The 25,652-nt window shown below is 38.3% G+C and overlaps 1 protein-coding gene and 1 long non-coding RNA gene across 5 annotated transcripts in view; one reads left to right on the top strand and one right to left on the bottom strand.

Moving 5' to 3' along the window:
• ap5m1 (adaptor related protein complex 5 subunit mu 1) overlaps positions 1–4,439 on the top strand; it is a 28,485-nt gene extending 24,046 nt beyond the window's left edge. For both annotated transcript variants that reach the window (XM_069916916.1, XM_069916917.1), the window contains exons 8-9: positions 10–131; positions 3,094–4,439. In XM_069916916.1, the coding sequence (XP_069773017.1) occupies positions 10–92 (83 nt within the window). In that variant the 3' untranslated portion in view covers positions 93–131; positions 3,094–4,439. The remainder of the gene's footprint in view (positions 1–9; positions 132–3,093) is intronic.
• Positions 1–25,652, bottom strand: part of LOC138753669 (uncharacterized) — a 65,640-nt gene that overhangs the window by 21,870 nt on the left and 18,118 nt on the right. For all 3 annotated transcript variants that reach the window (XR_011351355.1, XR_011351353.1, XR_011351354.1), the window contains exon 3: positions 3,675–3,745. This is a non-coding gene — a long non-coding RNA (uncharacterized lncRNA). The remainder of the gene's footprint in view (positions 1–3,674; positions 3,746–25,652) is intronic.

Genomic DNA, 25,652 nt, shown 5'->3' with positions numbered 1-25,652 from the left:
ATTTTCCAGCTAAGGAGTTGGTCTCTTCTGAGTACTACGTCTGGAACTCTGAAGCTGATGCGCCAATAGCCAACAGATTCTTACTCTCCTGATGCAATTTGGAACAAACTCCTGGACAGAAGTTTTGAACTGTAAATTTACTTTGATTGTACATTTTTAAAACATCACAGTGGGTAGAGTTTTAATTGTGCTGCAGAACCTGTTTTAAATGTATACAAGTTGAAACTACCGTAATGTTACGATGAAGTTTGTGTTATAAATAGAGTAATTAGTTTGATTCATAAACTATTGGAAAACTGATTGTTAAAGTATAAAGATGTTTCTCTAAACTTATTGACCACATCTCTCAAATACATTAACCCCTTGCTGAGATGGTTCTTCTGATTTGAATCTTGACAGTGAGTATTTGGGGATCACTTATTCCTTTCCTTGATTCATATAACCATTTACGGAGTGGAAACAGGCTGGCCTTTCGAGTCCGCACCGGTTCACTGATTTTGTGCACCCTCTTCAGGCATTGGTCCCAGTAGATCTTCATTCAATAACGATGGGCGAATTCAGTGCAGGTGGAATCAGTCGTAGAAATGTTTGTGAAACGTGCAGTTCAATACTTCTGGGCACATTCAATACAGGGTCAATCTAGAAAAGGAATCTGGTAAAGAATGAACTTCGATTGCTTGCTTCAACACATCCATTAAAAGAGGCATTAATGAATCCTGAATTTTTTAAATAAAATTCTGATGTAAATCCATCTTCACCAGGAGACCTTCCATTCAGCATAGATTTAAGTACACCAACAGTTTTGTCATCAAGAGAGGAGGAATTGGAAAAAAAAATAAGAATGTATTTTTCTTGGTTGTCTCTTCCAATTGTTCCTATCATAAATACAGTAGAGATTATGGTGACAATGTAATCCATGTATCTGTGGATTCCTTGGTCTGAATGATAGATCAATTCACTGATTAAACTGGACCTTTTCTGATTTCAAAAGTGCAACTAATCCACAGATGAGCTTTCTTGGCACTGAATGAACTCACTGACCATTATGTAAATTGGGCATCCTAATGTTTAATTGTAATTACATTTATTGTTATTCACTTTCCTTATTTCAGCTACTCAATTTTACAGAAACAACTTGTACTTAAAATTAACTCCAATTATCTATTTTAAAAAATAATTTCAGATATTATTTCCGATCAAATTAAACATTGCAATGCTTTGATATACAAATTTTAGTTAATAATTTATATAATCGAGTCAGATCAAAAGTTTTTAAAAAAATGTAACTTTCATTTAGTTAAAAGCGATTTAAATGTGGTGTTCTATGTAAAATTTGCATTTTTTATAAAAAGCAGTAGATTGAAATGTGAAGTTGGAGCATGAGCAGAGAACTATGTATAATCTTTGCATTGCTCCATCATTTAACACCTGAATAATCCAGCCACAATAATATAATCATCGCCATCCCTCCATAGAAGTAAGGCATTTAGAAAAGTAGAACATCTTGCATCATTTTTCATGTGTCTTTCCTTTCAAATAACACCTCCAATGCATTTATTGTCAAACAAAGGCCAATTCAGAACTCTATGCATCTTGTTCCAGAATTCAATTATACATACAAGAACAAGTTAGTCATGTTCAACTGTCAAATTTAACTTCCTTGGAGTTTAACTTACAGACTCACCACTAATATAGCCAAAAAAAAAGCTATTTCTACTGATCACAACCCAAATGAACCACACTCTACACGTCCCCAAAGATTAATTATGCTGTAATGACTTGTTTTGCTTCAAGCACTGATAATCAATTGACAGAAATGCAATTAGTGCAGTTTTCCAACACCAGAAATGTAGTAACGTTATAAAGTCTCCCTGCACTTGTATTAAGAGCCGTATTTCAACAATAATTGTTCTATTATGTGTACTGCCCACTGCCATGATCACTGATATGAGAGCCTACTTAAAAATAATTCTTACAGATCTAATCTATATGTTGATGCAATTTTACAAAAATGTTCTTAAAATAGCAAATTTTACCCTCTAGCATAGCATTACTGTTTCATGTTGAAATGATAGTAGATGATTTGACAGTGTAGATTAAAGACAGAAAGGAACCATGAGTCAGCATTCATGAGTTGGGTGACTGTGATTAGCCTGAACCGTATTTTCCTTAACAGCTACCAATGACTTACTTAACAATGATGACAAAAGCAAAATGTAGCCCAAAATATGAATATTTTCCCAACATGAAACAGTCACATATGTAGGGATTTACTATCAACATTTCCTTTTTGCAGAAGTACTTGAAATGTATTTCAAAAATTCTAAAAACTTATTCCTAAAAACTGACAATAGGAACCTTCAAATAGTTCCTGTTATCTACCAATTTACATTCTTTAGCAACAAAGACACTTGTTTTCCTCCTAAATAATGAATCCGCGTGGTCTCATTTTTTTTCTTGTGCATGAGCAGGACGCTTCAAAAGCTTAGTAACTGATAATGTTCAGTCTTCTACATCTTCATTTCAGCATAATTATGTTCAGTAGCACATCTAGTGTAATTAAAGTATTCCTTTAAAATATTAATCTTTAAGAATTTTGAGTGGATCTATAATTGTGAACTATTGACATCAATGATAATAAATATACTGAGAGGATTTGTCCCAAATATATTCTGTCGTAATCCTGATAATGTTCTAAATTGTATTCAAAATTTTCCTCCATATTTGTTGTGCCTCCATTTTGGGAGAAATTGTGAACAAATAAGAAGGCCGCTGCCATCTGCAGGTTCAGTTTTCCCTCCACCAGGCCTCTGAGGACAAAGGAAGCAGGGGAGAAGCCCATGCTTCTTTTACCTTTTGTAGTCAGCTGATCCCACCGAGTTGTTTTTTGGTCATGTCTGGAAATCTACTACTTCAGAAAGATTTTTTTTAAAAAGAGAGCGTCTGTTTCCAGTTTGGTAGGTGACCTGTTTTGTGTTTTCAGTGTGTCTGGGAACTCCTTAGTGTAATTAGTGACCTTTGAACTCTGAAGCTAATCCTGAGCTGTTTTGTATTCCTTACTCATCTTTAAGGCTGGTCTTCTCTCTTTTTCAGTATCCGTGGCCACAATTAAAGAAGAAACAGCTGCATTTCAAAGGGATTCCGATTCTAGAAGCTTAATCGTGATTGACAAGCCCTTCTTATTCTGAGCAATAAGAAAACTCTAGGAGTCCTTTCTTCTGCTGAAACTTCAATCATTTTCAAAAATTATCTCATTTGGATTTCATTCTATTCCTTTTATAACTATTCTGCTATACAATTTTACAAAGTTGAAAGATGCTTAGTATTTGCAGTGTATATGAAATGCATTCATACCAAGAATGGTGCCAGACCTATATTGTTGATGGGTAAAAAAGCTAAAATCTATTTAGCTTCACAACACAGTCATAAAACATTGTGAAAATCCTGCACAGTCTTCTGTCACAACACTTTTATCTGTGTACATAAAAACAAATTGCAGCATGCTATTCTATAATGTCCAGGAATTGTGTACATTGAAAAAAATACAGTTTTAAGTATTTTCATGGCTTTTTGTAAAGGAGGCAGCATTTTAAAAGAAACTTTGTTATGTTGAGAAGTTATAAGTAGATTAGTAAATGAACTCCACTGTAAAGCCTTGTTTTTCTCAACTGTACCTTTTCAATAATTATTCTTAAAGGTGCCAGCTTTGGGTGTCCAGTTGTCTTCCATTGTTATCTTGTCCAGTCTGTGTCAAGTTAGTAATAGAAAAACAGTTTTTAAGATTCAAAATAAACTATTTTTTCTTATACCATTAATAAGATAGGCTTTATTTGCAGTTCCCCTTATGCCCAAAAACAGGTCTGAATTTTTCTGATGAGGTCAGACATCTGTAACTAAAGTAATCCTATGAGTGCAGACAGTGAAAACCCAACCAACTGCAGAGACCATCACAGCTGAATTAAATCCTGCCTTTGCTTCATATTGAGGCATGGATGGATACTAGTGGGGATTGCTGGACAGTGTCCGCTGCAGAAACCCCAAAGGCATTCATTCTTCTTTAGCCATAGAGAGTCTAGATTCAATTGTGGGATTCCTTTTTACATTCTAACCAATGTTCAGATGAACTACAGTAGGCAGTATATTTATTTTGCAATTGGAGTAATTATTCAAATTCCAACTAAATTAGTATTGATAATTTCACAAGTTAAAGATAGTTAATGATGACTGTAATCTTCAGCAAATAATGGTTCATCAATTCATGATGTAAGAGGCACATAAAAGATTGTTGGAGCAATATTTGCCACATCCCTGATTATAATGACCAATACTCAGAGGCAAATTATTTAAATGTAAACCTTGTAATTTCTTTTGTATAATTAAATGTACCATGTCCTTGATGCTTGTAATTTTCATTGTATTAAACCTCAATCTTAACTTTATATTTTATCACCAACGTATTGTAGCTCTTGATCTTGAAATTATAGCAGGTATGCATAAAATTTGACAATGTGCATGTTATCAAAAAGCACCCTTACATTTTAATTAAGACTACTTTATGAAGAATGGTCTATTAACCCATTATTTAAGTTTGCTGAAATCTCCCAGCATCAAATCAGTCTGAATTTCATTAAAATGATTTCAGTAATAAATTTCATCAATTCTACACAATTATTTTGACATTTACACCCACCTCTCAGCTCCTTAACTCTCCATCTAAGAGTAAACTTGTCAGCCACATATGTTTGGTACCCAATAACAACTCTTTACCCAAAAGAAGTCGATGATTTGTTTCCAGACCACTCTATATTGTGATAATCATCGACACATAGCTTATTCGACATGAATCTTCTTCAACTCCTTTCCATTTTGAAGATACTTTTTTCTAATGGATGTTACACTCACACACAACCCCAAACAAGTCATGCTTTGATATTTACTACGAGTGGCAATTCTGTTGAGCAAGTGGAAATGGCCAAATTCCAGATTATGTTTAACCAATCTTGTTGGCACTTTAAATATAGCTCTACATGAAAGATTCAAAGATTATGTTAAGCCTCCAATCAGTTGCGTTCAATACATAAAACTTGCTATTATTAGAATAAAGTTTACTTTTTAGTTCAATTTTACAATACAAATGCAGACATTCTATAATAATACTAAAGTATGACTGGAATCCAGGCCTGAAATCAACTGAGAGACATTCAGTAATACAAGCACTAAATTTAATGCTGTTTTTAAAATTCATAAAAGTTAAAATAACTGGTCAGGATGCAAATGAAGTATCAGCAAATCATAACAGCTCATTGTTGCAAAATAAGATGTATTTGAAAGAGGAAGACAGTTAACAAAGATGTTGAACAACAATTAACATTGTTCAGATTTCAGAGACTTCTTGGGATTACATCTTAAATGCTCGCAAATCAGATTTGCAGTAACTGAAAGTGAAACCGATACTTCCTTCACCAAAGTTTGCAAAACTATCCAATTCCAGCAAACGTCCAATCAGTTGGTTGTATTATCAGATTAGAATGCATTGTAGAGATTGTTATCTGTCCTACAAAAGGGAACTACTAGTGAAAAAAAAGCAAAATGTTGGCTGAATTCTGAACCTTTTAACCTGGCTCAAGCCTATTGCTCCCTGTTATGCAAATACCTTAAAATCCCCCTGTTTAGTTCAGTGGAAATAATTTTTTGAATGACAGGTTTACTTTGTGTGGATTCAATTGGTGATTAATCCCTCTTTGATCTAGGGTATTTTGCTAAACTACCAGTTACCTCTTCTGACAGAGTGCAACTGAGATTAGAGAGATCATTGGAATGCTATCAGGGTGTCGGTTTATTTTCCATAACCTCTGAGAGCAAGGGCGAGGAAAGCAATCTATTTGCAGGATTTGATGCTGTGCAACACTGTCAATGGAGTCAGGAAACTGATTGTATTTATCTTAACACTGCAACTGTTTTTTTCAGCAAATAAGGAGATTTTTGTTAACCCTGCACATCCTTGTTGATCAGGCAGTTATGTCAACACCCCAACCAACTCAGTAAAGAGAAAAATGTTCTGTATTCATTGCAAAACATCAAGCTCTGCGGACATGTCCCTTAACCCTAGTCAAGAATTAAGCAGATTTTCCCTTCAAATAGCTGTCATGTTAAAGGCAAAGTAGCAGGGTGAAGATAAAGATTTTAAAGAGTTGAATAATCCGAGTCCTGTTTGTGAAAATGTTATTGTATAATGCATTCCCGTTAGTGTCACTTTCTGTTTCAACTGACAATGACAGGACAAACGGTTTCCTTCATTTCACTCTTGTAATGTTCCTCGATCACCTTCAATAAGAACTGCCTTGCCCATTCAGTATTAAAGAAATTAGAACCACAATTCCTATACCATGAGAGCCACAAAGCTTTTGTTACAATTGGTAATAAAAGTGAATGATGACATCATATTTAACAAATCTACATTACTGTATCAAGAAAACATTTAGAAGATTTAAAAATACTGTACGAGAGTTCTGCCAAATGTTTACTTTTAATGTATCAAACAGAGCAGCAATGATTTTACATGAGAATTTTATTTGGATTTTGTACAAAATAGCTTTATTTGAAAAAGATGTGTTTAACATAGATTAAAAAAAATAACTGAGCATTTATAGTTTGTTGGCAGTGATAAAATTGAGAATTAATTTTAAATGGCAAGATCATTTTAAGTAATAAAATAATTACAGTTTACTCTATTTCAGGAGGTGGTTTTTAAATGGGTTTTTAAAAATACATTCTTATAAAAATACTTTCTATACATGATTTCTTGGTCACTTTCTTATTCCTACAGAGGTGTATGGAAGGGAATGAATTGGAAAACTTAAGAAGGGGGGGGTCAAAAAAAAAACTAGCTGGGAAAAACAGTTCAACATTAGGGTTAAGGTTTCATATACTTGAGTGTTATTTTCCCTAGATCTCATGTAGGCTATCCTATGATGAATATGATCTAACCCACTCCATTCTCTGCATTGGTTAGTTTTGAATGTACACAGAAAATGACAATCCATAGCTCCCTGAGGTGAGGAATTCCAAGGACCCACTGCCTTGCAATGTACAATATTTAATGATATTTATCATTAATGATTTATCCCTTATTCATAGGCCACACTTACTAATTCCATGTCCTCAAGCAAGGGGGAACAACTTTATATACATCATATTAAGCCTCTTAGAAATAAGTTACAATGAAATCTTCAATGGACCTACACTGGTCTGTCCAGTTCAATATCTCTTCACAGTATAATCCTCTCATCATGTAAATCAATTTAGATTCACCACTGAAAGCACAGTTTGAGAGTTTTTATTTCCTGTGAAACTCATGCAGGTCATCCTGCGATTAATATTATTTAACTCACCATCTCCTGTATCATTTTAATCACAGCACTCTCTTATCACAACTTGGTCACTGATCAGTCTCCTGTGCTCTCAAGTCTGAAGCTTAGAGCAATGCAACGGCAATCTTTTAAAAAAAACCTGACAAAGTTATCGTTGAGTCAAGCTGACCCTGCGTTAATTGTAAATCAATTGGCCAAACTTCAGCTCCTTTTAGATAACCTAGGGACTTAGTCATTTATTGGCAGTATGTCAAGGAGTGGGAAGTTCTTATAATTTCCTTAAAGTGTCATCCTAATCACAGGACCTGCTGAGTGGAGCTTACATTTCACACGTTTCTATAACTGCAGCTCAGATGATGGTTAAATCATTGTTCCCTCCCATCTCCCCCCTCCCCCCTACCCAGGAAATAAAAATAATCAGCATTTTATCCACAAAATTCTTTTAACCTGGATAGAAATCAATTCAACGCAGCGTTTTCATTTCAACGAAAGATTATTCAAAATATTAGCAAATTGTGACAATCAGCGAATTCCTAATAAGAGTAAACAGTAGTAACAGCAAATCAGTGTTTTAATTTTCTGCTGACTTTCAGTTAAATATAACAAACCAAGAGACACAGATGAAAATGCAGATGCTGGAATCTGAAGCGAAACACAATCTGTTGGATCAGTGCGAGCAAATGCTTTGAGCCAGAGCCTTTCATCAAGATAGGAGAGTTATAGTGGAGAAGCCAGTGTAGAGAGGACAGGCTGTTATGGGCCTGATGTGGGATTGGCAAACCATGTGGAGGTGAAATGTGTCGAACAGATGCCAGACAAAGGCAGAGAGTGGAAAGAAAAGCAAAGGGTTCAGGAGGAGGTAGGTGGGTCATACAGGGTGGATAGGGTGATTATACAAAGGCTGTCATTGCTGGAATCTGATAAAATTAATATTCAATAAATAATAAATCGTTTATCAAAATAAAAACATGCTTAAATCCCCACTATTTTCCTAATTTTAATTTGTTTTAATGCAAAAAAAAAACTTTTTGGAACATTAAAATCAGAATTTATTGTCATGAACAAGTCATGAAATTCAATGTTTTGATAAAGTCTTATTCAGCATTGGAACAGCAAGATCATATCCTCTTCTCTGACCGTCATCACAGGGGCACCCCCAAGGTTGTGTGCTTAGTCCCCTTCTCTATTCCCTGTACAGTTATGACTGCATGGTCAAGTTCGTCGGCTCCAATGGAATTTGCTGATGCATCACCATTGTTGGCTAAAAAATGGTAACAATGAGTTGGAATCGTGGTTAGAGATCAAGAATATAGGTAGTTGGTGCCAGAATAACATTCTTGCTGTTAATGACACCAAGATCAAGGAGCTGATGGTTGATTTTAGGAAGGAAAGGATGAGGGACCACGCACCTGTTTGCATGGATTAGAAGGAGGTGGAGAGATTGTCTACTTTCAGGTTCCTTGGAGTCCATACTTCAGAAGTCCTTCCCTGAAGCCAGCACATTGAGACAACCATAAAGGAGGCATACCAATGCCTTTACTTTCTAAGGTGTCTGAAGAGATTTTGTATAGAACCATAGAACACTACAGCACAGAAAACAGGCCTTTTGGCCCTTCTAGTCTCTGCCAAAACATCATTCCACTAGTCCCACTGACTTGTACCCATTCCATAACTCTCCAGATCTGTCCCATCCATGTATCCATCCAATTTATTCTTAAAGTGTAAGAGTGAGCCTGCATTTACCATGTCCAATGCCAGCTTGTTCCACACTCCCACCACTCTCTGAGTGAAGGTTTCCCTTAAACATTTTCTCTTTCACCTTAAAGCCATGTCCTCTTGTATTTATCTCTTCTAATTTAAGTGGAAAGAGCCAACTTGCATTTATTCTGTCTATACCCCTCATAATTTTGTAAACCTCTATCAAATCTCCCCTCATTCTTCTATGCTCCAAGGAATAAAGTCCTAACCTGTTTAATCTTTCCTTGTAATTCAACTCCTGAAGACCCGGCAACATCCTAGTAAATTTTCTCTGCACTCTTTCAATCTTACTGATATTCTTCCTGCAGTTAGGTGACCAGAACTGCACACAAGACTCCAAATTTGGCCTCACCAATGTTTTCTCCAACCTCACCATAACATCCCAACTTCTACACTCAGTACTTTGATTTATGATGGCCACGATGCCAAATGCTTTCTGTACAATCCTGTCGACCTGTGATGCCACTTTCAGGAAATTATGTATCTGTATTCCCAGATCCCTTTGTTCCTCCACACTCCTCAGTGCCCTACCATTTACTGTGTATGTCTTACCTTGGTTTCTCCTTAAAAAATCTAAAACCTCACATTTTTCTGCATAAAATACCATCTGCCATTTTCTGGCCCATTTTTCCAATTGGTCCAGATCCCTTTGCAAGCTTTAAATGCTTTCCTCGCTGTCCACAACGCCTCCAATCTTAGTGTCATCAGCAAACTTGCTGATCCAATTTACCACATTATCATCCAGATCATTGATATCAAAAACAAACAACAATGGTCCCAACACTGTTCCCTGATGCACATCACTAATCACAGGCCTCCAGTCTGAGAAGCAACCATCCATTACCACTCTCTGTCTTCTCCCATTTAGCTACTTTTGATTCCAGTTTACAGCTTCTCCATGGATTCCTAGTGTCTGACCCTTCTGAACTAACCATGTGGGACCTTGTTAAAGGCCTTACAAAAGTCCATGTAGACAACATCCACAGCCTTTCCTTCATCTACTTTCTTGGTAACCTCCTCAAAAAACTCTACGATTCATTAAATATGACCTACCATGCATAAAGCCATGCTGATCAACCTTAATTATCCCTTGGCTGTCCAAATATTTGTATATCCGATCTCTCAGAATACCCTCCAATGATGTGAGGCTCTCCGGCCTGCAATTTTGTGATTTTCTTTTGGAGTGTTTTTTAAACAATGGAAAAAAATGAACTAACCTCCAATCTTTCGGCACCTCACCTGTGGCTAAGAATGTTCCATGCCACTACTGCTGGTTTCCCTTCCTTCCTTTTACACTATGCCAGTTTCCTAAGCAAATACTGATGCAAAGAATCTGTTTAAGATCTCCCCTATCTCTTGAGGCTCCACACATAGATGACCACTCTGATCTTCTAAGGGGCCAATTCTGTCCCTTACTATCCTTTTATTCTTAATATATTTGTAGGACCCCTTCGGGTTTGCCTTCACATTCTCTGCCAAAGCAACTTCGTGTCTTCTTTTTGCCTTCCTGATTTTCTTCTTAAGTATTTTCTTACATTTTCTACACTCTTCTAGTACATCATTTGCTCCTTGTTTCTATACCTGCTATACACCTCTTTCTTCTTCTTAACTAGATCACCAATATCCCTTGAAAACCAGGGTTTTCCATGTTTGTTAACTTTGCCTTTAATCCTGACAGGAATATGCAAATTCTGCATTCTCAAAATTTCACCTCTAAAGGTCTTCCACTTTCTGACCACATCCTTGCCAGAAAACAACATCCCAATCCATGCATTCTAGATCCTTTCTCATTTGCTCAAAATTAACCTTTCTCTAATGTAGAATCTCAACCCGAAGACCAGACCAGACCTCCATAACTTGAAACTAATGGCATTATGATCACTGGACCCAAAATATTCACCCACACATACTTTGGTCTCTTGTCCTCTCTTGTTCCCTAAAAGAAGATTAAGTATTGCACTCTCTCTAGTTGGTACTTCTATATATTGATTTAAAAAACTTTCCTGAACACATTTGACAAACTCCAAGCCTTTTACAGCTTGGGAAGTCCCAGTCAATATGCAGAAAGTTAAAATCTCCTACTATCACAACATTTCTGTTTCTTACATTGGTCTGCTATCTCTCTATAGATCTGCTCCTCCAATTCTCTCTGACTATTGGGTGGTCTATAATTCAACTCAATCAGTGCAGTCACACTTTTCCTGTTCCTCAGCTCCACTCATGTGTCCTCTGTAGACAAGCCAATGGCACTCCTCCCCCTTTCATCCCTGCTCCTCTGTCATGTCTGAAGCAATGGAACCCTGGAAAACTGAGCTGCCAGTCCTGCCTCCCCTGTAACCGTCTCACTAATAGCAATAATGTCATAATCCCTCGTGCCAATCCACACCCTTAGCTCGTCTGCCTTTTCAACAATACTCCTTACACTGAAAGAAATACCCCTGAAAACATTTCTATCATGTACAAACCTTTGATTTCTGTCGATGCATGCAGTCCTCACATGACCTTTACCCTCCTCCACCTCGCTATCGATGCTAACCCTCTGGTTCCCTCCCCCTACAAATCTAGGTTAAACCCATTGGAGCAACACTAGCAAACATGCCCACAACAATATTTGTCCCCCTCCAGTACAAATGCCAACTGTCCTGTCAGAACATGTCCCACCTTTCCTGGAAAAGATCCTAATGATCTAGAAACCTGAAGCCCTCTCACCTTCATCTCATCTTTGGCTACATGTTAAGCTGCATTATCCTCTTATTTTTAACCTCATTAGCATGTAGCATGGGTAGCAATCCTGAGATGACTACCCTGAGGTCTTTTCCTTCAACCAAGCTCCTAACTCTCTGTACTCTCCTTTCAGGACCTTCTCACCCTTCCTACCCACATCATTGGTCCCTACATAGATCATGACATCTGGCTGCTCATCCGCCCTCCTGGGAATGCATTGAACTCGATCTGTGATATCTCGGACCCTGGCACCAGGGAGGCAACATACTATTCAGGATACTTGATCTCTTCCACAGAACCTCTTATCTGTTGCCCTAACTATTACATCCCCTATTACTATAGCTTGCCTCCTCCTCCCTTCTCTTCTTAGCCACAGGAGCAGAGTTCGTGCCAGAGACCTGATCAACATGGCTTGTGACTGGTAGGATGTCCCCCTCAACAGTATTCAAAATGGTATACTTTTCATCCACAGGAACACCCATAGGGTTTCTCTGCACTACCTGCTGGTTCCCTTTCCCTCTCCTGACCATTACTCATCTACCCTTCTCCTGCCTCCCAGGTATGATAATGTCCCTATAACTCCAATCCATCACCTCCTCTGCCTCCCGAATGATCCGGAGTTCATCCAACGCCAGCTCAAATTCTTTAACTCAGTTTTTCAGGAGCTGCAGCTGGATGCACTTCTCACAGCTGAAGTCATCAGGGAAATTGTTGGCTTCCCTCACAAACCACATCCTGCAAGAAGAGCTTCCCCTGCTTTGGTTGCCATATCCACACACTCAAACTCTATCTATCTCTATTTCTCTCTATCTATCGCCATTGGTCCTTTTGGATTTACTGCTACTCTCTGCCCTAATATGCTGGTAATGTGGCTCCTGGGGAGGTGAAAAACCAAAAGAAAAAAACCTGTTTTTGGCCTATTTCAGGAAAAATTTTGGGAAATTCCCCCCCAACTCCCTAATGGTAATCAAGCAGAGCTTCAGAAGATCACTGAAATTTGTGATACATTACCAGCAAATCTCATTCTAATTGCTAAAATATCAAAAATTGAACTGACATTCATCGCTGCTCCCTGCAGACCTCGCCTAGCCTCGCCACATCCACCACTGCTGCCACCCCATCAAAGGCCACCTCACCAAAGCTTCATTGCTACCGCAACCCATCAAAGGCCACCTCGCTGAAGCCTCACCACTGCTACCACTGACCTGAAAGCCGCTGACCTGTCGAAGGCCACCTCGCCAAAGCTTCACCGCCGACCTGTCAAAGGCTGCCAACTCATTGAAGTCCGCCTCACAGAAACTTCGCTGCCGCTGCTGACCCGTCAAAGCCATGTCTTTGAATCCTCTAACAAACTTCAATCAAATATATACTGACTGGCTGCATCACAGCCTGATTTGGAAATTCAACTGTCAGATCTGCAGAAGGCATCAAGCATAGCCAGGTCCAACACGGACTCCGACCTCCCATCCACTGAAGTGCTACATCAAGGAGGCAGCCGACATCATAAAAGGACCCCAATCACTCTGGCCACAACCTCTTCTCACTGTTACCTCAGGCAGAAGGTACAAAGAAGGACTGAAAACCAGCACCTTTAGATTAGAAAGAGCAATTTCTTTCAAACAGCTACCAGACACTTGAACCTCCCCTTGTTACACTGATCACTTACTATTCCAACAGCATGAAAAGACTGTCCACACAGTTGAAAGTCATTTTTTTTGCACTAGGATTGCTGTGAATAATATTGATCTTATATGATTAATGTATTATCTCTTCTATTTAATTCAATTACTTTACTATTATAGAGTTGCTTTGCAAGTGCCCTTTTGGCTGCAATAAGTAAGAATTTCAGCGCATAACGACATTATACAATGTGCATGTCAATAAACTTATCATCAAGGTGGTGTGTTATTTTAAGAGTCAATTTTAACTTTCAATTTTTTGCAAAGAATAGTTTTCTTTACTTCCATTAAGCAGGATTTATCAATTACCTCCTCATTGTTATAACTATTTTGGATCTTGTCAGCCTAAATGATAGCACAATGACCAAGGAAACGAGTAATTTCTGCACCTCACCAAAGACGGGATTTAATGACTTTTAACAGAACTATGTAATAGTTCTTCACATGATTCCTAAATCAACAGTCTGTGTTACAGTTTCAATAATCGGTGCATCAAATTTATGGAGATACTCCTGCATTTAGTTCTATGGTATTAAATGCCAAATGATTTGATGCATGGTGGGGATTGAGATAACATGACAATGAGTCATTTAAACATTGACTTAGAAGGGGAAAAAAAAATCAATATTAAACTTCTGCCAATTGCAAGAGGTGGTGAAAATTTGAATTGAATTGGTGAAAATTTAAAGATTTATTCAGGATTACATCATAAAAACTGTCCAAGATCAAGCTCATTAGCAGATTTGCGTTTACAATAATGCCTCTCTAAATACCACTGCAAAATCTAGTTAATTCCTTGTAGAACTGAATTGAGAATTGTTTTCTGTTTAAAAATGCAAACCTACAAATGGCATGCTGGATGTGACAAGTACTCTTGAGCCGAAATTTGGCAGCCTGCCTGCTTCTGACAGAGAAGACTGCCTTAACCCAGTCTGCCCTCTGATGGTCTTTTGGTTATTGCAGGATTTCAAAAGATATCTTGCATTCTCCCTTGGCTAAGATCAAAATTGACATTTTGTCTGAAGTGGTTCTATTTGGACTCTGGTCAGCCTAAGAATTTCTAGAATCAAGATTTTTAAAAAAGTGGACAGCATAATATATTTTAACAAAATACATCAACTAAAATGAACAGCTACAGCACCAACCAAATTTCAAAATTGCGTATGTTTAAAACTTCATCATATATCTACAAAACAAAGCAATACCATGTCATTATTATGATACATTATAAATATTTAATGGATCTATGATCCTTTGCAGACTTGTACCATGCTTCTAATCTGCAGACACTGCATCAAAAGTTTATGTTTGGATTTGGCTTCAAGGCCTAATTTTTAACTCTTATTATTCCTCTCTGCCTCATTATCTAATGGCTGTGGGAATCATCACAGTTCACCTCCAGTGAATATTGGGTCAAAATCTGCTCTTCACCTGAACCTTTCTTGTCATCAACAAAGCAGTATTTTCATAGAATTGCAGAACGAAGTATTTAATGTGATATAGTAATTTCCAATGCTCCACTTGGTCAGGTTTATATATCCTGTGTAAAAGTGATGGATTTGAATCTGTGTTCCTTATTGGTCTTGACGGCCTGTACAAATGGATCATTCAGACTGGTGGAACCTGAGTCCAGGTCCATGTCCTCTGTTTATGTGGAGCTGGAGGCTCAGTTGTGCTCTGCAAGGCCCTCATTTGGTTGAGACAGGATATTTATTTTCTGATGTTATTTCCCACTCAGGTGGCCCAGTCATGAGACTGTACTTGGCCACTGAGGGTCTCAAATTGAAATTCAGGATTGCTCGGATTATAAGGATCAGACGACAGCTTCACTGCAACTTGAATTTCCAGTCCTGGAAATCAAATGGAACTGATAGTTTACAAAGTTACAAGAGGCATTAATAAGATAGAGCGTCAGAATCTTTTCCCCAGAATGAAAAAGTCACAGACTAGTGGTTGCGTGTTGAAGGTGGGAAGGGGCAGGATTTACATCAGATATGTGAGGCGTTTTCTTTTACACAGAAAATGGTTGGTGCTTGGAATGGGCTGACAGGAATATTGGTAGAAGCAAATATAATTGTAGTATTTAAGAGGTTTCTAGACAGACACATGAAATGCAGGGAATCAAGTTATATGTATCTTGTGTGAGCAGCAGAGTTTCAGTTTTATGTTTGGTGCAGACAAACGGGCCAAAGGGACATGTTCCAGTGCTGCACTGTTCTAGATTTGAAAAGTGAAAAGCAAAGAAATATAAACAGTTATTCCAAATGCAAAATAGATGAGTTAAGACATCAAACATAAACAGTCCCAAATGTTGTGCTGACCTTTTTAATCCGACTCCACAAACTAAACCTTCCCTCCCTCACACCCATCACCCTCTATTTTTCTTGTAACCATGTGCCTCACTGAGAGTTTTTGAAATCTCCCTATTGTACCAGCCTCTACCACCTGCCCTGGCAATGCAATCCTGCCACCTACTACCCTCTGTGCAAAAGATTTATCCCTGATGTTTCCCTTAAACTTCCCTTCCCTCACCTTGTACAGGTGTCCTCCCATGTTTGCTACTCTCACCCTGGGAAAAAGATTGTGATAGTACAGATTCTTTAACCTATGTGTATATGTACAGATTGTAGTGTAGGATGACTGTGATTGGCTGAGAGCATAGCCACACCTACTGGCAGGTCTTAAAGGATTGCTCCTAGCCAGACCAGGTCATTCTGAACTGGTTGACCTACATGTGATATGCTCCAATCTTTTAGTTAATAAAAGCCTTGGTTTGGATCAACAAGTCTTTGGTTCTTTCAACGTGCTCTACAAAGGTGCTGGCTGTTAACTCTACCTATGCCTCTCATAATCTTGTACACCTCTATTAAGTCACCTCTCGTTCTTCTTTGCTCCAAAGAGAAAAGCCCAAGCTCTGTTAACTTTGCCCCATAAGACACATCCTCCAATCTAGGTAAAATCCTGATAAATCTACTTTGCACACTCTCCATAGCTTGCACATCTTTCCTGTAATGATGAGACAAGAAATGAACACAATATTCCAAGTGTGGCCTAACCACAGTTTTATCGAGCTGCAAAATCACCTCACATCTCTTGAACTCAATCTCCCAACTAATGAAGGAATGTATGCCATAAGCCTTCTTGACTATCCTTTCAACCTGTGCGACAACCTCGAGGTCTATTGGTTTGGATCCCAACATCCCTCTGTTCTTCCACTCAGTTAAGAAACCTGCCATTAACCAAGTTTGACCTTCCAAAATGCATCATTTCACACTTATCCAGATTGAACTCCATCTGCTGCTTTTCTGCCCAACTCTGCATCCTGTCTACATCCTGTTGTAACCTGCGATAAACTTAGACTATCCACAAAACCTCCAATCATCATATCATCTGCAAACCTTCGTGTCATCTGCAAAAACAGATGGAAGCATTTAAGTTCTCAGCAAGATTCAATGCCAATATCTCTATCAGCACTAGGATAAAATGCCTGAATAATAGCATGCAGATTTTAAGAAGCACTTAGACAGGTGTATGAACAGACAGGGGATAGAGGATACGGAAAATGTGCAAACAGATGGGATAAATTAGAATGGCATCGTGTTCAGCTCAGACATGATGAGGTGAAGGGCCTGTTCATGTGGACACATGAGAGGCTGCAGATAATGGAATCTGGAACAAAACACAATCTGTTGATGAAAGGTTACAGCCTGTAATGTTGACAATTATTTTTTTCCCACTGATGCGGCTTGATCCGTTGAGTTCCTCCAACAGATTATGTTTTGGGCCTTTTTCTAATACTGAACCGTTCTAAATTCTTTGTTCTATGTTACTGCCTATGGAAAGTGTGCACAATTTTCCTCATCCTAATTGTCTGAAATTTTTGTGAACAAGGCTGAATAAATTATCCTCTTTCATCTGTCAGAGAAAAATCTCTGTTATTCATTAAAATCTCTACATTCACCAAATAGATAAGAGAGTTTACATTGCAAAAATAGTTATGTCCAATATAAGTGAATATTCCTGATTCAGAACATGAAATTAGCACTTTTATTCTAGATCGGAGATCACCATATTTAAAGATGTATAAATATATCAATCTTCATTGTTGCAAGTCTATTAATGTGACCACTGAGCTTTGCAGCACCATCACAAAATACATCAGGAGCTATTCACCTGAATTCTGGTCAGGACTACCATAAAATTTATTCAAGTCATGCAGCATAAAGAAAGCCCTTGGGTTCACCAAGTCAATGCCATCAATCTATATGAATCCCATTTACCGCCACTTAATCTATAAACTTTAATGCTTTGGTGATTCAAATGCTGATCAAAATACCTACTAAATGCAATGAGTTATCTATCTCCCCTATCCACTCAACCCCTCTGGGTGATAACGTTCTTCCTCAGAAATACACAAGGCAAGCTCGCTGAATGGTGCAACAACAAAGTTGTGCTCAATATCAGAAAAACCAAGGAGATGATTGTGGACTTCAGGAGGAAGTCAGGGGATCGCGACCCAGTCCTCATTGAGTGGAGAGGGTCAAGAACTTAAAATTCCTGGGTGTCAACATCTCTGAGGATCTGTCCTGGAGCCTTCATGTTGAAGGCTCACCAGCAGCTATACTTTGTGAGGTGTCTGAGGAGATTCGGTATGTCACTGAAGACACTCAAAAACTTCTACAGGTGGACCATGGAGAGCATTCTGGCTGGTTGCATCACGGCCTTGTAACTCTTAGGACAAGAATAAACTCCAGAGGGTTGTTAATTCGACCTGTGACATCACAGGCACCAGACTTCACTCCATCTACTTGAGACAGTGACTTAAAAAAGCAGCCTCTATCCTCAAAGACCCCCACCACTCAGGTTACGCCCTCTTCACTCTGCTACCATTGGGAAAAAAGGTCCAGGAGCCTGAAGATGAGCACTCAATGGCACAAGGATAGCTTCTTCCCCGCTGCCATCAGATTCCTGAATGATCAATGAACCATAGACCCTGCCTTACTTTTCATGCACTACTATTTTAATTTTTTTATAGTAATGTTGTACGATGGTCGTAATATGAATGTTTTCCCTATGAAGTTGCTGCAAGACACCGAATTTCATGACTTGTTCAGGACAATAAATTCTGATTCTGAAGTAGGTGTCTATGAAATATAAAATGCAGGTAATGACCTCTGACAACCTCCAAGTAATATTCAACTAGCTAATAATGTCAGAATCTTCAAATGATCATACTGAAAACAACCTATTATTTTAATTACATGACTTACAGCAAATGAGACAAATCGTATTTGCTGTTACTTTTGCACAAATGCCACAACTACTCATGGAAAGAGAAGATACCCTTTTAAACATGGAGATGCAGATACTTTCATATATGATGTAATATTTTACTGGAAGTTTTGAGAATACAGCATTTCCTGTCTGAAATATGGTGAACATTCTGCAAGTTCCTGTAACTGTGCAGTGTGAACAACACTTGCCACAGATACCTCTTCACTTTGCTCCCCAGTGCCTAACTCTATGACTATTTTAAGCTGCTTTCAGGTACTTGGACACAGAAAATGCGCCAGCAGATGCGGCTGGGAGAGTGTAACTGGGATTTTCAGGTGGCCGCGGCGAAGACACCTTTCTGTCACCTGAACGTGCCGGCTGAAGGAGAGCCATGTCCGAGCGAATGCCGGCTCCTGTGGACTGTGGCCATAGTCCTACTGCTGCTTTCAGGTGCAATGGGGGATTCTCCGAGCCGGAGAATATACCTACAGGAGGAGGGTTCAGTAGGTGCTCCTCCTGGCCAGGTTCTCCACTTTCAAGTGGCCACCTGACAGCCACATTGAGGTGAAATAGGTGGCTTTACAGTCAGGTATTCTGTCCACCTGAAAGCGGCTTTAGATTTTGCTGTGTCACCAAGATTGCATGTTATGAGACAATGTTCTCCTTGCGTGCAATTAGTTTCCAATGCATGGATATGATATACTGTATATTTCACATTGCCTTTTCACCTGATGTCTACTTCTGTGATTTGTGACTTTACATCATCCCATAAAAGCAGACACATATGTCCAGTTATTAAATATTTGTAATGGTTCATATTAAAATTCAATTTAATATTGCAACTAGTTACATCTTTCTAATTGTATCAACGCAAGCAATGGTCAATGGAATGGTAGTTTCGTTAAAAGAATTTAACAACCTGTTAGGTAAATGAATGATAGCCTTTCTGCATTTGTCTTCTTACCATTCATTTGGAAGTGCATTTCCCATAAATACTGCTGAGATCAGCTCATTCAAATCCAACAAAGTTCAGTGAAATTAAGACCTAAACCAATCATTCATCACAAGGTGAAACCCTTCTGACTTCCTGCCTCTCTGGCTTCCTGAACTGGAAACTCATAAAGAAACTTCACTGAAAGAAGTCTTAAAGAGAAATTTTAACTAAACTAACCCTTTATATTAGAGACCCGAACTTCTGATTGAAAACAATAAGTGTTCTAAGTTACCAGTGTTGGTTCCTTAAATCCCTGTCCATATATACATTTCAAATATCGTTCCATAATATATGCAGCCTCTGCAGCAGGTGCATCATATCCATTTCTGTGCTGGATAGGGGAGGTTTGTTTGCTGTGTAACTGAAGATCTAAGTGCAGGTGCTACTTCTGATTTACTCCAGTTACCACTCCACAAGACCACTGGCAAAGATTGAATGAAGTTGAAGGAGAAGAGAACTGAAATCCACAAAGTCAAATTAATTTCCAAACAGAGAAATTGAATGTTGGAAGGAGCTGAACCACATGAGAGCCCTGCAGACTGGCTCCCTGAGTTGCCCTTCAGGAAAACGGTAACCAAGACAGATTGGTGCTGACAAATGCTTTCTGCACACTGAACATTGCAGCTGAACAAATTAATTATTCCCATTGCACTTAAAGCCCTTTGCTGGGCATTGGGAGGCAAAGCCCTTGCCTTCCTTGCTGTGCTGGTCCTTGTTCTCGTGCTAGTCGACATCTTGTTCAGCACTACACACAGTTGATGCTTGAAAGTTATTTTTAAATCTGTCCCATTAGCAAGTACATTAACATTTGCTGTAATTAATGTGAAAGTAAGAAAGTATGAAATAAATAGATGTCATTCATTCTGTTCAGTTCCTGTTTGTATGACATGCATGCTTTACTGGATTTTGTACCAGTCTTTTAATCTAATTAAAAAATCCAAAATGGATTTGGTAATTTTATTACAGGACATTGAATTTCATCTCTCCATTGGTAAGGAAATGATATTGTGCCCCCTCCTTCCAGCATCACACATCTCCCTTCACCCCTTCAGCTGCAGCATTATAAATAGTAATTTAAAATAATTAAGAGACAACTAAGCTTTCCCAAAATGGGGAATACATCTCCCAAGAAAATGAAGTAAAATTATGAGGAATGGCGTGACATGTTTAGGATTATTTCCATTAAACCTGGGAGGATTTATTTCTTTTTAACATGGAGGGTTTTTACAGAGTGAATTTGAGAGAGAAAAAAATATTTCTTCTGGCAATGGAGTTAGTGACAGGGGTCATCAATTTAAAATTATTGGTGAGCTGGAGAAAGAAGGCGAGATGAAATCTATTTCTGCACAGGGTTATTTGAACATGGAAAGCTTTGCCACAGGGAGAAGTTAAGAGAGATGATTTCATCTGGCGAGGGGAAATGAATAAAAATATGAAGCAGAGCAGTGGAAGGAGAGCTGGCAGTCAGTCAATTAGATTCCTTCAGTAAAGTGGATATTATCTAAGATACCATCTCCTCCAGTGTCCTAACCCCTTCTGGTCTTCTAACTTCAGATGAAAAATTCATGTAAAATAGGATACAGTTCACATTAATGATGGTTACATTGGAATGCATAATCAGTAATGCTGCAAAACCCCTTGCTCATGATTAATGAACTTTGAATTACTTTAAAACGCACACTAATTCCGCAGTGATACTGGACACAAATTGAACAAATGGAGCAACATATTGATCTCACACAAGATTTGAAAACCAAGTGAGAATTGGAAACTGAACTCTACAGCAGCAGAGAGAAAAAAATATCAACCGAATGGACATGGTATCAAAAGCTAATACAACAGGATGAAACTGATCTAGCTTCAGACATTTAACCAATTTGGATAGATTCACTGTGTTGGAAGGGACTGTCCCAAATAAAAATGATGCCTTTTCTGAGAAATATCACGGAAACATTTAGCATCAACTTGATGTAGTCATTTCACATGTTACTGATGAGTCTGAGGATGACTCTAAGAGGAGAAATAGTCTGAGTGAAAAAAGTTAGACGGGTGAAGAATAGCATTGTAGAAGCATATGCCATAACAATTTTACTGACCAAGTGACAACTAACACAAGGACTGAGGTGATGTGGGGGGGGGGGGGGGGGGGTGGGGGGGAATAAAAACCCAGTCGCAGACTGGAGGTTCCCAGTAATCAGTGGGAACATTGGGGGTTGTTGCACTTAGTGAAGAAAGCTTTGAGCCTATCCCTGAATCCTTTGCAATAAAGGAGTCCAAGATGTCTTGGAGTTTGGCATCTAAATGTATGAATATGCAAGCTTTTTCTCCTTTGTGCAGCTCAATTGAAGAAGATGCACTGGTTAATTTCAAGGGTTAAATGCCAAAGTGGAGCAATGCAAGATGAAGATGAATATCTCCAGTCCAATTCATTCCAGGAATCATTCTGGTGAATCTTCTCTGAACCTTCTCCAACGTCAGCACATCCATCCTTAAATAGGGAGCGCAGAACTGTACCCCATATTCTAAGTAGGCCACACCAGTGCCTTAAAAGCCTCATGTCACATTCCTGCACTCCTATCCTATTGCTCCAGATAGGAATGCCAACATTGCTTTTACCTTCTTCAACATTGACTCAACCTGCCCCTCCACCCACCTTTGTATCCTCTGCAAACTTTGCCACAAAGCCATCTATTCCAAACCTTTAACAGACTACACAAAAAGAAGTGGTTCCCAATCCCAAACCCCGTGGAACACCGCTGGTAACCAATATTTAAAAAAAATAGAATCCCTTTATCCTGCAGATCAGCCAATGTTCTCCCCACATTAGTATCTTTCCTGCAGTTGCATTGCCTCTCATCTTCTTAAACAGATTCATGTGCAGCAACTTGTCAAAGGCTTTTTAGAATCCAAATTGAGTTAACCACAATCAGGTTAGGCATCTCCTTTGCCTAGCCTGCTTGTGGTTTTCTCAGAAAATTGCAGTAGGTTTGTCAAGCAAGATTTTCCCTTAAGGAAACCATGCTAACTTTAACTTTGCACCACCTAGTACTTCATAACATCATCCTCGACAATCGATTCCCAACAACCTCCCCAATGTTAGGTTAACAAGTCTATAATTTCCTTTCTGCTGTATCCCTCCCTTTTTAAATAGCAGAGTGACCTTTGCAATTTTACATTTTCTGGAACCATGCCAGAATCTATCGATTCTTGGAGGACCATTATTAATGGCTCCCCAATCTCTATAGGTACTTCTTTCAAAACCCAAAGGTGAGGTCCAGGAGACTTGTCTACCCTTAGAACATTCAGCTTACCAACACCTTCACTCTGGTGATCATGACTGTACTCACCTCTCTTTCCTGAGACTCTTAAATGTCAGGTATACTGCCCATGTCTTTTACAGTGAAGACTGATACTAAACACTCATTCAGTTCCTCTGTCATCTCCTTGTCTCCCATTACAATTTCTCCAGTGTCATTTTTCTATTGGTCCTATTGCCTCCTTTTTATTCTAAATATAATTAAAAAGCTTTAAGAACCCTTTTCGATATTATTTCTCAGCTTTCTTTTGTTAATCTTTTCCTTCCTAATGACCTTCTTAGTTTTCTCTGTATGCTTTTAAAAGCTTCCCAGTCCTCCATCTTCCCACTAATTTTTGCTTCCCTGCATACACTTTCTTTTGCCTTCATTTCGATGTTATCTTTTCTGTCAGCCACAGTTTTACATAGTTTATTTAAAATTGCAAAATAAACATTTACAATATTTCAAATTCAATCCCAATGTGTGTGTGTATTAATATTTTTATATACATATATATATATATATATATATATATATATATATAAGTAAGATAGAAGAAACCTCCTACTATCCCCCCCAGCCCCCTACAAATGCAAGAGAAAAAGGACAGGACAAGACCACAACAGGAGTATTTCACTTTTCAACATCTTATGGAAACCTACAAGAGAAAGGGAATGTTCGAGATTCATTTAAATTTTCATACTCACATTTTGTAAATATGGGCACCATTTTTTCGCCAAAATATATGGTGTTTATCTCTTAAATTATGTAATTTTCTCAAGTGGAATACAACTCCAAACTTCTGCATGCTATCTATTCATTTCCAAATCAGTATCTAACTTCCAAGTTATAGCAATACATTTTCTAGCTTCTGCCAAAGCAACATGAACAAATTTCACTTGATGCATATTGAATTTTAATTTAGGTTTAACCCCACTAATATCTGCCAGTAAAAACAGCATTGGATCCTGTGGGAATTTTACCCCTGTTATTCGTTCTAATAAATTATCTATTTCAAACCAAAAGGTTTAACTGTGGAACACTGTCAAGTTGAATGCAGAAATGTACCAACTTCTTGTCCACATCTAAAACATAAATCCAAATCCAAATAAGTATGGTTCATTTTATGCAACTTTTGTGATGTCAAATATAACTTTTCATACTTTATCTACAAATCTCAATCCATTTATATTCATCTGTCTGCCTATTTAAATTGTCAGCCACAGTTATATCATTTTTCCATTCAAATATTTCTTCTGTTTTGGAATATACCTGTCCTGCATCTTCCTTATTTCTCACAGAAAATCCAGCCATCACTGCCCTGCCTTCCTCTCTCATACCTCTTTCATCCCCTTTATTTCACAGGTATACCGGTACATCTGATTTTATTTTCTCCCTCTCAAACTGCAGGGTGAATTCTATCATATTATAATCACTGCCTCTTAAGGGTTCCCTTACCTTCAGCTTCCTTATTTAACTCTAGTTCATTACACAATACCCAACCCAGAATTACCATTTCGCTGGTTGGCTCAGACTTAAGCGGTTCTTAGAAGCCATCTGAAAGGTGTTTTGATAAATTCCTTCTCTTGGCATCCAGCACCAACCAGGTTTTCCCAATCAACCTGCATATTGAAATCCCTCATGATTACTGTAGCACTGCCCTTTTTGCATGCCTTCTATCTTCCTCCAGGTTGCATGCCACATCCTGGCTACTGGATGGAGCCCTGCATACATCTCCCATCAAGGTCTTTTTTACGCTTATGGTTTCTTAATTTGACCCACAGGGATTTATAACTACTGATTAATGTCTCCTCTCTCCAAAGATCAAATTTCATTTTTAACCAGTAGGACCACCCAAATCCTCTGCCTATTTTCCTGCCCTTCCAATACATTGTGCATCTATGGATATTTAGTTTGCAGCTGTGGCCATCTTTCAGCCACGATTCACCTGTCAACCTCCAGCTGCACTATTCGATTATCAGGTCTTATTTTTGATACTTTGAGCATTTAAAGAGTGCCATATTCTTCACCTTTTTCAATTTTGCTTCCAAAATACCCCAACTTATTTGCCCTTTTGTCTACCTATCCATCCTTACAATCTCACTACACAATGCATCTATTTGTGTATCTTCTGCCCTATTCACTGCTCTCTCATTCTGATTCCCATCTTCTTGCTAATCTCTCATTTGCACTCAATCAGATTCTGATTGCATTCCCTAACTAAACGTCTATCAAGTCTCTCATCAGCCTCCAAAACTCTGCAGAAAACAGCCAAACTTTGATCAAACTTTCCCAACAACTTATGCCTTCCAATTCAATCAGCATCCAGATAAATCTCATCTGTACCCTCTCAAAAGCCTTCATATTCTTCCTCCAATGGGGTGACCTGAAATGCAAACATTAATCCAAGTGCAGCCAAAAAAAAGTTTAATATTGCTGCAACATGAATTGGAATTGCCAAGTGAAGTTCATGCTCTCTAATGTTTCATGATAGACAACATCCATACTGTGATCTGGGGAAGGTGACCACATATCACAACCAGGATTGGAGAGGGTC

Source organism: Narcine bancroftii, chromosome 2, assembly GCF_036971445.1.
Source record: "Narcine bancroftii isolate sNarBan1 chromosome 2, sNarBan1.hap1, whole genome shotgun sequence".
Classification (NCBI taxonomy): domain Eukaryota; kingdom Metazoa; phylum Chordata; class Chondrichthyes; order Torpediniformes; family Narcinidae; genus Narcine; species Narcine bancroftii.
The sequence above is the reverse complement of the archived record's forward strand: the minus strand, read 5'-3'. Positions and strand labels throughout refer to the sequence as shown.